This window comes from Cydia amplana, chromosome 22 (assembly GCF_948474715.1).
Source record: "Cydia amplana chromosome 22, ilCydAmpl1.1, whole genome shotgun sequence".
NCBI classification, from domain to species: domain Eukaryota; kingdom Metazoa; phylum Arthropoda; class Insecta; order Lepidoptera; family Tortricidae; genus Cydia; species Cydia amplana.
Genome location: NC_086090.1, coordinates 2,269,813 through 2,285,991, shown reverse-complemented (window position 1 = coordinate 2,285,991; position 16,179 = coordinate 2,269,813). Strand labels below are relative to the sequence as shown.

Below are 16,179 nucleotides of genomic sequence, written 5' to 3'. Positions count from 1 at the left end.
GCTACCGGAGAGTATGAAGCTGCTACCGCTGTATACTAGCTGTGTGCTGCGATCGGACGCATTAGGAGCAGGTAATGTGTAGGAAAATGTCCCCAGACTATAATGCCATACGTTGTAATACCTTGGAAGTAACCAAGGTAAACCTTCCCTCGTCAAAGTCCCACCGTACAGGAGACACTGCGCCTCGCCGTCCAGTGCTGGGCAACTGGTGCTACCGGAGAGTATGAAGCTGCTACCGCTGTATACTAGCTGTGTGCTGCGATCGGACGCATTAGGAGCAGGTAATGTGTAGGAAAATGTCCCCAGACTATAATGCCATACGTTGTAATACCTTGGAAGTAACCAAGGTAAACCTTCCCTCGTCAAAGTCCCACCGTACAGGAGACACTGCGCCTCGCCGTCCAGTGCTGGGCAACTGGTGCTACCGGAGAGTATGAAGCTGCTACCGCTGTATACTAGCTGTGTGCTGCGATCGGACGCATTAGGAGCAGGTAATGTGTAGGAAAATGTCCCCAGACTATAATGCCATACGTTGTAATACCTTGGAAGTAACCAAGGTAAACCTTCCCTCGTCAAAGTCCCACCGTACAGGAGACACTGCGCCTCGCCGTCCAGTGCTGGGCAACTGGTGCTACCGGAGAGTATGAAGCTGCTACCGCTGTATACTAGCTGTGTGCTGCGATCGGACGCATTAGGAGCAGGTAATGTGTAGGAAAATGTCCCCAGACTATAATGCCATACGTTGTAATACCTTGGAAGTAACCAAGGTAAACCTTCCCTCGTCAAAGTCCCACCGTACAGGAGACACTGCGCCTCGCCGTCCAGTGCTGGGCAACTGGTGCTACCGGAGAGTATGAAGCTGCTACCGCTGTATACTAGCTGTGTGCTGCGATCGGACGCATTAGGAGCAGGTAATGTGTAGGAAAATGTCCCCAGACTATAATGCCATACGTTGTAATACCTTGGAAGTAACCAAGGTAAACCTTCCCTCGTCAAAGTCCCACCGTACAGGAGACACTGCGCCTCGCCGTCCAGTGCTGGGCAACTGGTGCTACCGGAGAGTATGAAGCTACTACCGCTGTATACTAGCTGTGTGCTGCGATCGGACGCATTAGGAGCAGGTAATGTGTAGGAAAATGTCCCCAGATTATAATGCCATACGTTGTAATACCTTGGAAGTAACCAAGGTAAACCTTCCCTCGTCAAAGTCCCACCGTACAGGAGACACTGCGCCTCGCCGTCCAGTGCTGGGCAACTGGTGCTACCGGAGAGTATGAAGCTACTACCGCTGTATACTAGCTGTGTGCTGCGATCGGACGCATTAGGAGCAGGTAATGTGTAGGAAAATGTCCCCAGATTATAATGCCATACGTTGTAACACCTTGGAAGTAACCAAGGTAAACCTTCCCTCGTCAAAGTCCCACCGTACAGGAGGCACTGCGCCTCGCCGTCCAGTGCTGGGCAACTGGTGCTACTGGAGAGCATAAAGCTACTACCGCCGTTATCTAGCTGCGTTCTACAATCGGACGCATTAGAAGCAGATAATATCTAGGAAAATGTCCCCAGACTATAATGCCATACGTTGTAATACCTTGGAAGTAATCAAGGTAAATCTTCCCTCGTCAAAGTCCGTTAGAAATAACCAAAATCAACCAAGATACTTGCTGCCGCTATACTATATACCTACTAGTTGTGTGCTGCGATCAGACGCACTAAGCGCAGATTTCCAAATATTGTATAAAAACCCAAAATACTGAAAATCTTTTAGACTTTTTTTATCAACTGTCAATTTCGTCCCCAGGCACGGACATAACCTGCGATGACAAGTCGTGCGCGATGTACCGCACGCTAACTGCCGACGTGTCGACTTCCGTCGTGTACACGTACCCGCGCCTGCTGCCGTTACACCGCGTTGCAGAGGAGCCCGCGCTCACGCCGCTCAGGGCTTCCATGGACAAGATGAACGACCAAGGAGTTTATTTATTAGGTAAGAAACTACAATACATTAAATGGTGGTTTTTCACTATGACGACAACGTGTCGTCAGTGGCGCCATCATCTTGAAAGACTACAAATTGACCGACGTGTCGACTTCCGTCGTGTACACGTACCCGCGCCTGCTGCCGTTGCACCGCGTTGCAGAGGAGGCTGCGCTCACGCCGCTAAGGGCTTCCATGGACAAGATGAATGACCAAGGAGTTTATCTGTTAGGTAAGAAACTAACAGCCATAGACTAGGAATCCTCTAGACGGAGTTTAGAGCAATTATTTCATGCTGCCAAAAATACTGGGGTGCGGGGGACGAGGTGAGCGAGTCCCGTGCCGTGATTGGTCCGTTCAAAGACACGGACCAATCACGGCACGGGATTGACTCGAAGATGGAGTAAAACTACCGTATAAGTGGCAGAGGGGGTAGCGTTACTATGCTCAGTCTAGAGGATGTCTTGTCTGTGCTAACAGCCAATACACAAATTAAATCTTGGTTCTGTAACGACAACGTGTCGTCAGTGGAGTATCATCGATGCCGTTCGACTACAAATTGAAAGTGATATTCATGATTGATTCTGCATTAGTATCAGCATTATTATAATCAAAACTGGCCAAGTGCGAGCTGAACTCGCGCTACAAGGGTTCCGTACTTCGCATATTTTTAACAGTGTTTTTTTTTGAGTCCGACTTAGGTTTCCTGTAATCGACAGGTAAATAACAATTATGATCCTATAAGGCTTCTGTGTTCCTTTTGAAATACGAAACCCTAAAAGCCATGTGTTTATTGTCCTAAATAACATAGCACGAAATAACGACAACGTATCGTCATTGGCACTCAACATTTTATCCCTTAAAGGGATAAGTTCGCCTTTGTACTGCCTATCCTGTGCCATAAATTTGTGTTTTGTGTTTTGTACAATAAAGAGTTTATACATACATACATGCGCTGGTGGCATAGCGGTAAGAGCGTGCGACATGCAATCCGGAGGTCGCGGGTTCAAACCCCGGCTCGTACCAATGAGTTTTTCGGAACTTATGTACGAAATATCATTTGATATTTACCAGTCGCTTTTCGGTGAAGGAAAACATCGTGAGGAAACCGGACTAATCCCAATACGGGCCTAGTTTACCCTCTGGGTTGGAAGGTCAGATGGCAGTCGCTTTCGTAAAAACTAGTGCCCACGCCAATTACTGGGATTAGTTGCCAAGCGGACCCCAGGCTCCCATGAGCCGTGGCAACATGCCGGGACAACGCGAGGATGATGATGACATACATACATACATACATACATTTTATCTTTTTTTTCAGAAAATGGCGTCCACATGTTAATCTGGGTCGGCTCGCAAGCCCCGCTTGACTTTTTACGGGACGTGTTCGACGCGGCATCCCCCCAACAGATAGACACGCGCGTTTGCACGTTGCCTGAGCTGGACAACCCGCTCAGCGTCGCTGTGAGAGGCGTGTTAGAAGATGCGACCAGGTCAAGAAGAAAGGCTATGAGGGTAAGTCACATAGTAGATAGACTTTATCGTAACGCTATAAGGTTTAAATTGTTAGTTAACTATGAAGAAAGACACAAGTGTATCTTACCTGAGCTGGACAACCCGCTCAGCGTCGCTGTGAGAGGCGTGTTAGAAGATGCGACTAGATCAAGAAGAAAGGCTATGAGGGTAAGTCACATAGTAGATAGACTTTATCGTAACGCTATAAGGTTTAAATTGTTAGTTAACTATGAAGAAAGACACAAGTGTATGCACCTTACCTGAGCTGGACAACCCGGTCAGCGTCGCTGTGAGAGGCGTGTTAGAAGATGCGACTAGGTCAAGAAGAAAGGCTATGAGGGTAAGACACATAGTAGATAGACTTTATCGTAACGCTATAAGGTTTAAATTGTTAGTTAACTATGAAGAAAGACACAAGTGTATCTTACCTGAGCTGGACAACCCGCTCAGCGTCGCTGTGAGAGGCGTGTTAGAAGATGCGACTAGATCAAGAAGAAAGGCTATGAGGGTAAGCACATAGTAGATAGACTTTATCGTAACGCTATAAGGTTTAAATTGTTAGTTAACTATGAAGAAAGACACAAGTGTATGCACCTTACCTGAGCTGGACAACCCGGTCAGCGTCGCTGTAAGAGGCGTGTTAGAAGATGCGACTAGGTCAAGAAGAAAGGCTATGAGGGTAAGTCACATAGTAGATAGACTTTATCGTAACGCTATAAGGTTTAAATTGTTAGTTAACTATGAAGAAAGACACAAGTGTATGCACCTTACCTGAGCTGGACAACCCGCTCAGCGTCGCTGTGAGAGGCGTGTTAGAAGATGCGACTAGGTCAAGAAGAAAGGCTATGAGGGTAAGTCACATAGTAGATAGACTTTATCGTAACGCTATAAGGTTTAAATTGTTAGTTAACTATGAAAAAAGACACGAGTGTATGCACCTTACCTGAGCTGGACAACCCGCTCAGCGTCGCTGTGAGAGGCGTGTTAGAAGACGCGACTAGGTCAAGAAGAAAGGCTATGAGGGTAAGCACATAGTAGATAGACTTTATCGTAACGCTATAAGGTTTAAATTGTTAGTTAACTATGAAGAAAGACACAAATGTATGCACCTTACCTGAGCTGGACAACCCGCTCAGCGTCGCTGTGAGAGGCGTGTTAGAAGATGCGACTAGATCAAGAAGAAAGGCTATGAGGGTAAGACACATAGTTGATACTTATGTCAACGCAATAAGGCTTAAATCGTTAGTTAACTGAAGAAATCCACCTTGGTACGAGACGTGTTCACGTCTCCTCAACACATCGATACGTGTGTATGCACCTTACCTGAGTTGGATCCGCTCAGCGTGGCTCTGAGAGGCGTATTAGAAGATGCGACTAGGGCTAGAAGAAGATGCGGGTAAGATAAGTTAAGATTCGAGCACAGACAAGACATCCTCCAGACTGAGCATAGTAGCGCTACCCCCTCTGCCACAAATATACGGTAATTTTACTCCATTTTTGAGTAAAAGTGTCTTTGTGTGACGCCCGTGTCTTTGAACGGACCAATCACGGCACGGGACTCGCTCACCTCGTCCCCCGCACCCCAGTATTTTTGGCAGCATCGGTTTCATGAAATAATAGGGATGTTGACAATTTTTTGGAACTAGTTTCATTTTGTAGATAGACACCATATAGACACGTAATAATTACAGAAAAAAATATTAAAAAAATATATTCATTAATTTTGAATAAAAAAACATGTATAATAAGTTTCCTGTTTAAATTTCGCGCCTAAACGCTCCAAACTGTCACGTGACCTTGATGACGTAACGGCGTTTTAAACAAACTGCTGTCAGTCATTTTTTAAATTCTTTATATGGCAACTGACAATTTTTTTTAAGCCTTAACACACTACCGCATCGGACAGCGACCTTCTTTCTCGCTCTAACTTATTGCTGCGTCCTTAACGCACCACCTTACACACTATCGATTCGTGCGCCGCACCGCACCAAGATCGCGTTTCGGTACGATAATCTGTAGACACTTAGGCAGGTTTTATAACTTGTCTTTGGTGATTCCACTGTGATTACATCACGCGCTCCGATTGGCGTTTGCAGTCACGTGATACCGGGCATTATTTTAAATACTTTTGATTATTTTTAATTAATTTATTACGCATATTTACACTTGCAAAATATGATTTTCCGCGTTCTAATATTCCCTGCTATGGTAAAAACATAACATGTTATATATTCGCGATTCATGTCAACATCCCTATTGATCTAAACTCCGTCTAGAGGATTCCTAGTCTATGGATTCGGCTGAAAGCGCCTGGCGCCGTAAGCTTGCATTGGGTGGACGACATACGATGGCGGGGCATTTCTGGTTGAGACTATCTCAGGACTAATATAAGTGGCGTACACAAAGAGAGGCAGTTTACGCGCATTAAGAACTTACAGATTTTACAGCTGCGTTGCAGTATGTTAAGGGGACGGTATATGACGTTTTCGATTTAGAGCTCACTTCGTGCAATCAATTTGTTCAAGAAATGTTTAATAACTGCATTAAATTATACGTAAATTTGTTCACGAAGACGCCGTGTACCGGCTCTTCACGGCATAATATTTTTTATTTGCTGTAATTCTCTACAAATCGACACTAAAAGTATCCAAAAATCAAAATATGGAGTTCCGTTTGAGCAACACGCATTACAGTTTTGCCTTTAACAGTAATTGAGTTGTTGTGTGATTTTGAAAGCTAGATAACTAAACTAGCAAATTATTACCTACTTATATTTTTACTCACAAATACAACACAGAAATTCAATTCCAAATGTAAACTTTCGTACAATTTCCATACATTGACGACATCACTCAAAATTCTTCTTCGAGTCAGATGGCCGCTGGCCTTGGATCGAAGCAGACGCGTACGTCGTTGTAGCTCGTTTTTGACATTATTTAGACATTTCATCATATACGCATACGAAAATGTATACCAGTAGATAAATTGTATTTCAAAAAATAGGGTAAATAAATTTATTTAAAATTTGATTTGTTGTTATTTACAGGTCGTAACGATCGAAAACAGCAGTAAACTATCCTAAAACAATACGATTACAATTGAATTTAAGTAACTTGTTCCTTCAAAACCCGCTTAAAATGAAAAAAGTTTAAAGACTCGTTTTACTGATTGGGATTGATTTTCATTATGCTGGTATCAATTTTGCGTAATTAAAAAAAAGTATATGACTTCTGTACGTCAATGACATTTGATGTCAATTGTAATCTTGTATTTACGTTAGAGAATATTATATATTCATTTAAATATTACTTACCTATTAATACGAAGCGTAATTCGTTTAATACCTGAAAGTCTTAGTGTCTACACCTACTTTGTTGCCGTTCGTTCCGTCTATATGTGTGCGATTACGTGCTGTTCTCAATAATCAAGAAACAAGCCATAATCTTCAAGAATAAAATAACAGCAAGACCAGCATTTAGTACTAACTAGTTTTTGCGGATTTGGAGACAAGAGATGAAGCTTACAGGCTAATACCGCTGCGGTCTGGTTATTGTTATGTGTATATATCGAGTATTATATAAATTTACTATAAAATAACAATGTTTTATTTCAATGACATTATGTGCGTAGGTATGTATGTTTCGGTGATTATAAGAATTTTGTCCACACAATAATTGTGCAAAGCAGAGACTGCATCATGCTTTCTTTCCGGTATAAGCGGTATGGTACCGTTATTATTTATCAATACCGGTTCGTTTTGAAGGTAAAACTATACCGGTTGAAATACAAAGTACGGTACCGGTATAAAATTACAGCAGGGACAACCATTTTTATAGGTGTACAGTCAGCTGCAGAGAAAAGGTACGACCAGATAGATAATTGTATGCAGGGGTGGTACCTTTTCTCTGCAGCTAGCTGTACCTAAACCATCATTGACCGAGCGTTGGCGAAGGTCTCCGTTTCAACTTGGGCAAAAATGCTTTCGTATGTCCGAATTCTTCTCCTTTGCATATCACATTTCTCAACTGATTCTCGTGAAAATTTGGTAGTCCGATATAATTATTCGGTTTCTTTTTTTTTTGAACAATTTAAAATAGGCAGAAATAGTCATAAAGGACTTAAGCGCCAGTAGGGTCTGTGACACTTAAGACCACTGCGATTATTAGGTACTTACTGGCCCCTATTTCACCACGACCACGGTGACAGGTGCGACAGTTGTCGACATCACTGTTGCTGACGTCACAGGCCTCCATAGGCTACGGTAACCGCTTACCATCGGACGGGCGATGTGCTTGTTTGCCACCAACATTTTAATAAATAAATAAACTCCATTAAATTTGCCACTAAAAAATTCTTATTTTGCGAAGCTAATGACAATTGTCACAAGAAACACGGCAACTGTATCGAAATTGCGACACAGAACTCATTTCCTGTCAAGACTTACCGAAAATTCTTTGAAAAATCTTGTGACAATTGTCACAAGATTTTTTCGCGAGAGAAATGTCTGTTTTATCCGATATAATAAAGTTTTTTTTAATAATAGGTACAATGACGGTGGCAAACACGAATACGGCCCGCCCGATGGTAAGCGGTAACTGTATTATTAAATTGTACAACGGGACTTAATCGCGTATCTAAGTTTTAAGATTTACCTCCGACGTTTCGAGGACGGCGTTGTCCCCGTGGTCTCGGAGAAGACTGGCTTAAGTTGACATCAGCATCTTCTAACCGCGCGAGTTTTTCGAACTACCCGCACTTGGTCTTGTTTATCCGCTTGAACGTTTTGCGGTTCCGTTGTACAATTTAATAATGTGTAAAAATCGTGAAAGTTTAAATCAGTGTTAGCGGTAACTGTAGTCCATGGATGCCTATGGCGTCAATAACAGTGATGTTTTTGTCGTACCTGTCACCGTGGTGAAATAGGGGCCAGATTACGCCGCGCCGCGTGGAACGTGAGGTGCATTGGGGTAAATGCATACCATTCACTCAAGGAAAATAATCTCCCTTATAAGATCACTCGTGTGTCTGCCATTTTGTTAAAGCCAATTTTCACCGTAACTACTGGACTAGTTCAATTGAAATTTAGTACACATATGTCAAGTAAGGAAGTAGTAAGTCGGTGATCCGAAGATGAGTTACGTAAATAAATGAACTTTTAACTTTGCGGCGATTTTTGGTATCATGTGACATATCAGATATAATACATAATTATAAGTAAGTGAGCAAAAATGTACCATAACCTAACTCAGAATTGTATTACATAAATACATATACAAAAAATAGTTCAACGCCAAAAGATTAATGGAAGACCTATGTCCTATAATAGGTGAGTTGGTCTTAAACAAAAAATATGCAATAAAAATGTGTAACTGTGGAACCCATAGTGAATCCTACTCGTACATGATCGGTTTTTATATTATGTTCCTATAAGATATTTTCTACTTTATACTTTATAAGTGTACCTACATAATATTTACTTATAAGCAGTTGTCACGTAAAATATTTGTAGATTTTTTTGGAAGTATGTGTCACATCATCATCATCTTCCTCGCGTTGTCCCGGCATTTTGACACGGCTCATGGGAGCCTGGGGTCCGCTTGGCAATTAATCCCATAAATTGGCGTGGGCACTAATTTTTATGAAAGCGACTGCCATCTGACCTTCCAACCCATAGGGGGTAAACTAGGCTCTTATTGGGATTAGTCCGGTTTTCTCACGATGTTTTCCTTCACCGAAAAGCGACTGGTAAATATCAAATGATATTTCGTACATAAGTTCCGAAAAACTCATTGGTACGAGCCGGAATTGCAATTCGCACGCTCTTACCGCTAGGCCTCCAGCGATTTTTTTGAAGTATGTATAGCACAAAAAAAATATTTAGAAATGTAACATTTAAGGTAGGTAATTAAAATACGGTATAAACATTATTGGAGAAGACTTGGAGGAAGTGTCATAGGGATCTACATTCGATGCGTGGAAAACAAGTTCTTTTGTCTAATTATAATCCATCGGCAAGCACGCGAGCGCATAAAACGAAAATCATTTTTTTTTCACTCCCTAAAATTCCCTTAACCTAATAACAGTAAAACAAAAAATAAAATATAGAGGGTTACCAACCAGCCAAAGAATTATAAGTAGATATATGCACTTATCCCAACGCACCTCACGTTCTACTCTGCACGGGGTTCATTGCCGCTCCTACCGCCGTAAGTAACTATCAACACCTACATTATCAAGGCTACGATCGAAGATAATCGCTTCAGCACTGAAATAATACCGGTGGAATACCGGTATAATATTTTTTATTTTAATTGTATTAATTTAATAGTGAAACAAAAGGCGAATATACCACATAAAAGTAAATCGGTAAAGATATTAGGGGTACATTAGCCAACACTGTTTCCATATATTTTCAAATTTTATTTTGTCCGCCTTAATTAAATTTTGCACCCTGCCGGAACTTTATTTATTTAAATTCTCATTTAATTGATTTTGAGCCTTATGAAAAGTCGTATAGAGTAGTAAATAAAATTTTACATCTGACTTAATGACATCTGGTTTTATTCGGTTTAACTTTAGAAAACGCGTATCTCGACAAAGCCATAATGTAGAAAATTGTCAACAACCAAATGAATTATTAGAATTTAAATACGTCACGTGTGACATGAACAGACAAGGAAAGCAAGATTAAATGTATTGTTTCTCTTTCTTCTTTCAATGGAACGCTTTTCCTAAAAGGAGGCCACTAAACTCAAAACGCTATCTTAAAAAAAACTTGATGGGTCAGTGACCTGTCCCAGTAAAGTGAGGTAGTGTGCGTGAAGTGCGCTTGTGTGTGAAATGGGGTAAATTGACAGAATCTGAAAATTTACCCACCTCTACCGTCACCTTAAAAGGTATCTTTATTTTATTTATAATTTGAGCATGCTTATTGATTATACAGGGTGCTTCCTGTAACAGGAGCAATAAATTAAACTAAAGGCTGTACAGTGTACTCCTCAAACTGACCAACATTTGTTCAGCAACTTAAAAAATTATGAATCCTTATGACTTCCTCTTTTTCATACAAAATAAATATTGCCTTCAATGTACGCCGACATCAGTGTGTTTGACGTTGCTTGTCACGCTTTAAATAATATAACAAAATTTGTAATACATTGCATCTTAGAATAAACTTTAAAGTGTAATAAAAATGAAAACATGAGTTATTTTCAAAAGTTGCTGAACAAATGTTGGTCAGTTTGAGGAGTGCAGCCTGCAGTTAATTTATTGCTCCTGTTACAGGAAACACTCTGTATAAACATACTTTAAATGATAAAGGATCAAATGATGAGCCTAGTTGTAACGGGCGTTTGCTTTCTGTTCCATAAAACTAAAATATATTAGAAATAAAATCCATAATTTAACAAATAAAAACGGAACCAATGGCAAGCAAACGTTGGGTAAGATAAACGCACGGCTTATCCACTTAGCGCCACTTGCACCATCCCACTAAACCAGGGTTAAGCGGTTAAACCGTTAACCAAGTGTCAAATTGTCTGGTAACCATGGTAACTCCAGGTATAACGGGTTAACCCCGGGCTAGTGAGATGGTGCAAGCCCTTAGCACGTTAGCATGTCGCATGTCTGCACGCCTAGTTTCCCGCGGCGCGCCATATCTTCTGTCCAGGGATGTTGCGGATGCCGATTTTTTGACATCCGCGGACGCGGATGCGGATTTTTGAAGGCTCACATCCGCGGATGCGGATGTCAAGATAGATACATAAAAAACGTCAAATATTACATTTTAGTAATTTTTATTTCAAAAACCGGCCAAGTGCGAGTCGGACTCGCGTTCCAAGGGTTCCGTACATTAAGTCCCCTCAAAAGCCTAAAAAAACCTATTAGAAATGAGACGTGAGTACGCTTGACTGCTCATTTCTAATAGGTTTTTTTGGCTAATGACTAAATTACCTAGCAGTCTAGCACTTACGCCGATGCTAAGACGTTCCCGTACCGACCTGTTCCACATCCGCATCCGCATTAAACTCCGCGTCGATTTTATGCGAATGCGCATGCAGATGCGGATGTTGAAAATAATGCGGAAGTTCCGCGGATGCGGATGCGGATATTCGCAACATCCCTGCTTCTGTCCTTAATTTCCTGGCTTTACGCTCTTAAGCACTAGCACGCCTAACTAGTTTCTCGCATCAGCTGGAGATCGTCCACCAGTACGACAAGAAAGAAGCGCTGTTCCGTCGCCAACTAGCTGAAGACCGTGGGCTGGATGGCTCTGCTTCATACTTGGAGCTACTCATGGAGACGCATCGGCGTGTCAAAGACCTCATGTAGACAGTATGTCGCGTTTTGGGAGCCTTGTGGAAGTATTACAACAGTTATTAACCTTTTGGACGCCAATGATCGATATATCCGCACCGCAGGTTCAACGCCAAAGACCGATTAATCGGTCACAGACTAAAGAGCAACATAGACCTACGTGCATATACATAAAGTTCAATTTCAGTTTTGATACTTAGGTGACGTGGCGTCAGCGTGACAGCTTTTGTGTTTGACACGGCGTCGAAAAGGTTAAATGTTGCGCTGCTGTTTCAGCGCTAATGATTTCTGATCAGCGCGTTTTCTAAAAAAAAGTTAATATGTTGAGTGCCAATGACGACACGTTGTCGTTTCGCTTCAACGAAGTATTTTAGTTACAGTGAACTGCTTCAACATTGTCTACCATGCTCAACATTGCTTGGCTTAAACGGTGATTCTTCACAAAACTGCTGTCTATTTAAAAGAAATAAATAAAAAGTTACTTATTGTCGCAAAGAAAACTTACAGTATCAAATGAAACAAGAAAAAAAAAGAGTCACAATAAGCACATATCTAACGAATTAAGGTAATGTGGGGTGAGAAACATAGTTTATTTTGCTTGGGGTCATGAGTATGAAGATTTCCTACAAGTGTTTTTCTTGTCTCAATGTTTCTTTTACACCATCTAAACTTACTATTAACCCTTTAACCGCCAGAGTCTGATATATAAGACATTACATATCCAGCTCATTTCGCCACAGTCTGATAAATAAGACAAAGATCTGATTTGGTTTTTACAGCACATATATAACTCCCGTATCTATGCCAACCTTACTCTGCGTGGTACAATTACCGTCGGTGGCGACACGAGCACGCTCGATCAAAAATTGCTGGCGGTTAAAAGTTTTGAGGGAATCGCGACCAATACATATTAGGAATTAGACAAAGACAAGTGTTTTGTAAAGAATAATTGTTTTTTTTTAATGTTGGCAATGTTGGGCATGGTAGGTAATGTCGAGGAAGTACGTTTTGTTTTTGACGTTTTTGTTTGAAGAAATGTCACATTTGACACTGACATATCTAATCCATATTTTTCCTAGATATATTAACTGACGTATCTTAAAGTTCGAATTGGGCCGGTAGACGGTTAGGATAAGGAATATGTTATTTGATAATAAACTGTGATAATACTTCTACAAGCTACTGTTTTTGGGCTTCTAAAGGCAGCGGTTACATCAGCGTGTGAGTTGAAAGGGGGTGGAATTTTTAATGGTGGAGGGAATGGGATAGCCTTTAGAACAAGTTCATAAAAACAACAATTGTGGTTGAGTATCGTGGCGGAAGCGGCAGAAGTTAAGGCCTTGTCGTCAGGACACCAATAACGCCTATCGTCGTGACTAGTCATGTCTGCAGCGCCAATAACGCCTATCGTCGTGAGTAGTCACTTGTATTAAGGTTGGGTGAAACATTATATCTCAAGATTTATCTGCTTTTAAGCTTTGCTGGTTTTTTAGGTTTTCTTGTTGTTTTCGCTTTTACAGGTTTTCGGAAATCAAGTGTTTTTCTTATGAGAGAGTTATATTTTTGCAATTTGTTTTTTCTAGTGTTTTTGTGTATTTTTGTATCATCGTAACGTGTGTTAGAAATTACAAACATACCTGACTTTGTTTTGTATTTTCTGCTATTTGATTTGTCTTAACAGATTTAACACCGACATGTGCATTACCTCAAATTATCATTAATTAAACATTGTTTTGTTTATGAAAGAAATATTATTTATAGTTACATCGTATAAAACACCAGGGATTCGTAAAGAAAGTTTAGGTTTTTCAGCTTTAAAAAACTAGGAGAAAGAAAGTGTTACAATAATTAATATTAGGTATAAATTTTCGATTTAAATTACGTTACTTCCATGGAAAAGTAACGTTAATGAATAAAAAAATAGGAAATTTATATTCTTCCTGCAGAATCAATAATGTTCATGATTCTGATTAGGAAAAACCTAAATTTCCCTAAACCCTAAAAACATAAGATCTTATACCTGTGAAAAGCCCTTTAGTCTGGCTTTCCACCAGGGCGGAGATGAGAGACGTACGGGAATCAACCAATAGCATCGGTTGTAATCCAGCGGAGCGCTGGATTACAATCAATGTTCTGGTCTCCGCTCATCTCCGCCTCATTGGAAAGGCAGTCTTATAGTATACGACTCAGCTTACATGTCGTATGTGAGCCCATTATGTCGTCAAAGAGCTAATAACTAATCTTAATCCTTGTGTTTAAAAATACAATATAATTTAGTCTAGTTATTTTTGTTTAAGTTAAATGTTCATTGTTTAATTCAATTTAAAATAGCAACGACGCCACAATCTGTACACAATTCTGTAAAAATGTTCATAATAATCTGTAAATAAAACTTTTATTAAGTACCTAAGGAAGAGCGGTGTCTTCCAACACAGGCAACAATTTGCTTACCGGAAGGCATCATCCCTTATGTCATAAATAGGGCATGCTCCCGGGAATTCCCGGTTCTCAAATTCCCGGGAATTCCCGGGAATTTTATAGTGTCGAAAGAACCGGTACTGAAGACCCGGTACCGGTACTTCCCGGTTCTCATCAGTATGCGTATTTATTCCCATGTCAATAGTAGTTGTCTTAGTACTTTAGCTCCGGACATTAAATAAAATTTTATAATGGTGCTATGAAACGGGGAACCCAAAAATAACCCGACAAACTAACCTAGTAAAGTGGTAAATTGTAAAAATTCACCAAGTTTTCTATTTCAACTTTGTTTTTATCTGAAACATCGTTCAGTACTCTTATGCCGCTTACATAAAGGACTAATGATATTAGCAATCTATGTATGTTTGTGTCATATGTCCCAATGGAGCCTTAAAGCCTAATTAGACTTATTTAGATGAATTAGGTGTCTATCTATACATTTTGACCCGGGTGACTTAAGCTATAATCTTTAAACAACTTTTAAGTCACAAGTAGGATATTATTTATTTATTATATTCGAATATTCTTCTTCTAGTTTTGGTTTTATATGAAAATATTCCGTTCACGGGTTAAATTTTTAACTCCTGTATCCCGTCAATCCCGTGCCGTCATAGTGCTGAATGCATCGACTAGGACCGTGTTGCTCGTACACCCAGGCGCAGGCAAAATAGGTGGGAACGCTAAAAGTGCTTTTTTATATAAAATAAGTCGTTTATTAATCCTTATAAAATTGTTCATATGAAAATAAGTAATTCATAAAGATTGTACGCTATAACAAACAATTTCTTAAAAAGAATCATAAGATGCCTTGAGAACCGGGAAGAACCGGGAATCCCGGTTCCGGCCATGTTCAGAACCGGGAAATAAAATTCTTGGTACCGGGACCGGTACTGCATGCCCTAGTCATAAACATTGTGCATTTTATAAAATAATGTATTTTTGTATTTTATAACCCATTTTGTTGCAGCTAACCGTGATGCGGCAACACGACAAGCTGGAGACCGTCCTCCGGCACTTTCTGGTCGAGGACCGCGGCGTGGACGGATCCTCGTCCTACGTGGACTTCCTCTGCCACATCCACAAGGAAATCCGCGCGTTGCTATAGCATTTGTACTATTAACGCGCTTAATTGCGCGTATCACGCACGCGGTGGGTAAGTCCGCTTGCGATTTCAACCTACAATTGTCACATACACCGTCAGAGACGACAACGTGTCGTGATTGGCATCGAGTTCCGCCACATCCACGAAGAGATCCCCGCGTTGCTATAGCATTTGTACTATTAACGCGCTTAATTGCGCGTATAACGCACGCGGTGGGTAAAGGTCCGCTTGCGATTTCAATCTACAATAGGGATGTTGACATGAATCGCGAATATATAACATGTTATGTTTTTACCATAGCAGGGAATATTAGAACGCGGAAAATCATATTTTGCAAGTGTAAATATGCGTAATAAATTAATTAAAAATAATCAAAAGTATTTAAAATAATGCCCAGTATCACGTGACTGCAAACGCCAATCGGAGCGCGTGACGTAATCACAGTGGAATCACCAAAGACAAGTTATAAAACCTGCCTATGTGTTTGTGTATACAGATTATCGTACCGAAACGCGATCTTGGTGCGGTGCGGCGCACGAATCGATAGTGTGTAAGGTGGTGCGCTAAGGACGCAGCTATAAGTTAGAGCGAGAAAGAAGGTCGCTGTCCGATGCGGTAGTGTGTTAAGGCTTAAAAAAAAATTGTCAGTTGCCATATAAAGAATTTAAAAAAATGACTGACAGCAGTTTGTTTAAAACGCCGTTACGTCATCAAGGTCACGTGACAGTTTGGAGCGTTTAGGCGCGAAATTTAAACACGAAACTTATTATACTTGTTTTTTTATTCAACATTA

The 16,179-nt window shown here is 40.8% G+C and overlaps 1 protein-coding gene across 1 annotated transcript in view; it reads left to right on the top strand.

Moving 5' to 3' along the window:
- Positions 1-15,435, top strand: part of LOC134658401 (protein transport protein Sec24C) — a 46,997-nt gene extending 31,562 nt beyond the window's left edge. The window contains exons 18-20 of the mRNA XM_063514085.1: positions 1,802-1,987; positions 3,297-3,490; positions 15,252-15,435. Coding sequence (XP_063370155.1) covers positions 1,802-1,987; positions 3,297-3,490; positions 15,252-15,389 — 518 coding nt within the window. The 3' untranslated portion in view covers positions 15,390-15,435. The remainder of the gene's footprint in view (positions 1-1,801; positions 1,988-3,296; positions 3,491-15,251) is intronic.
- The last annotated feature ends 744 nt before the right edge of the window (positions 15,436-16,179 follow it).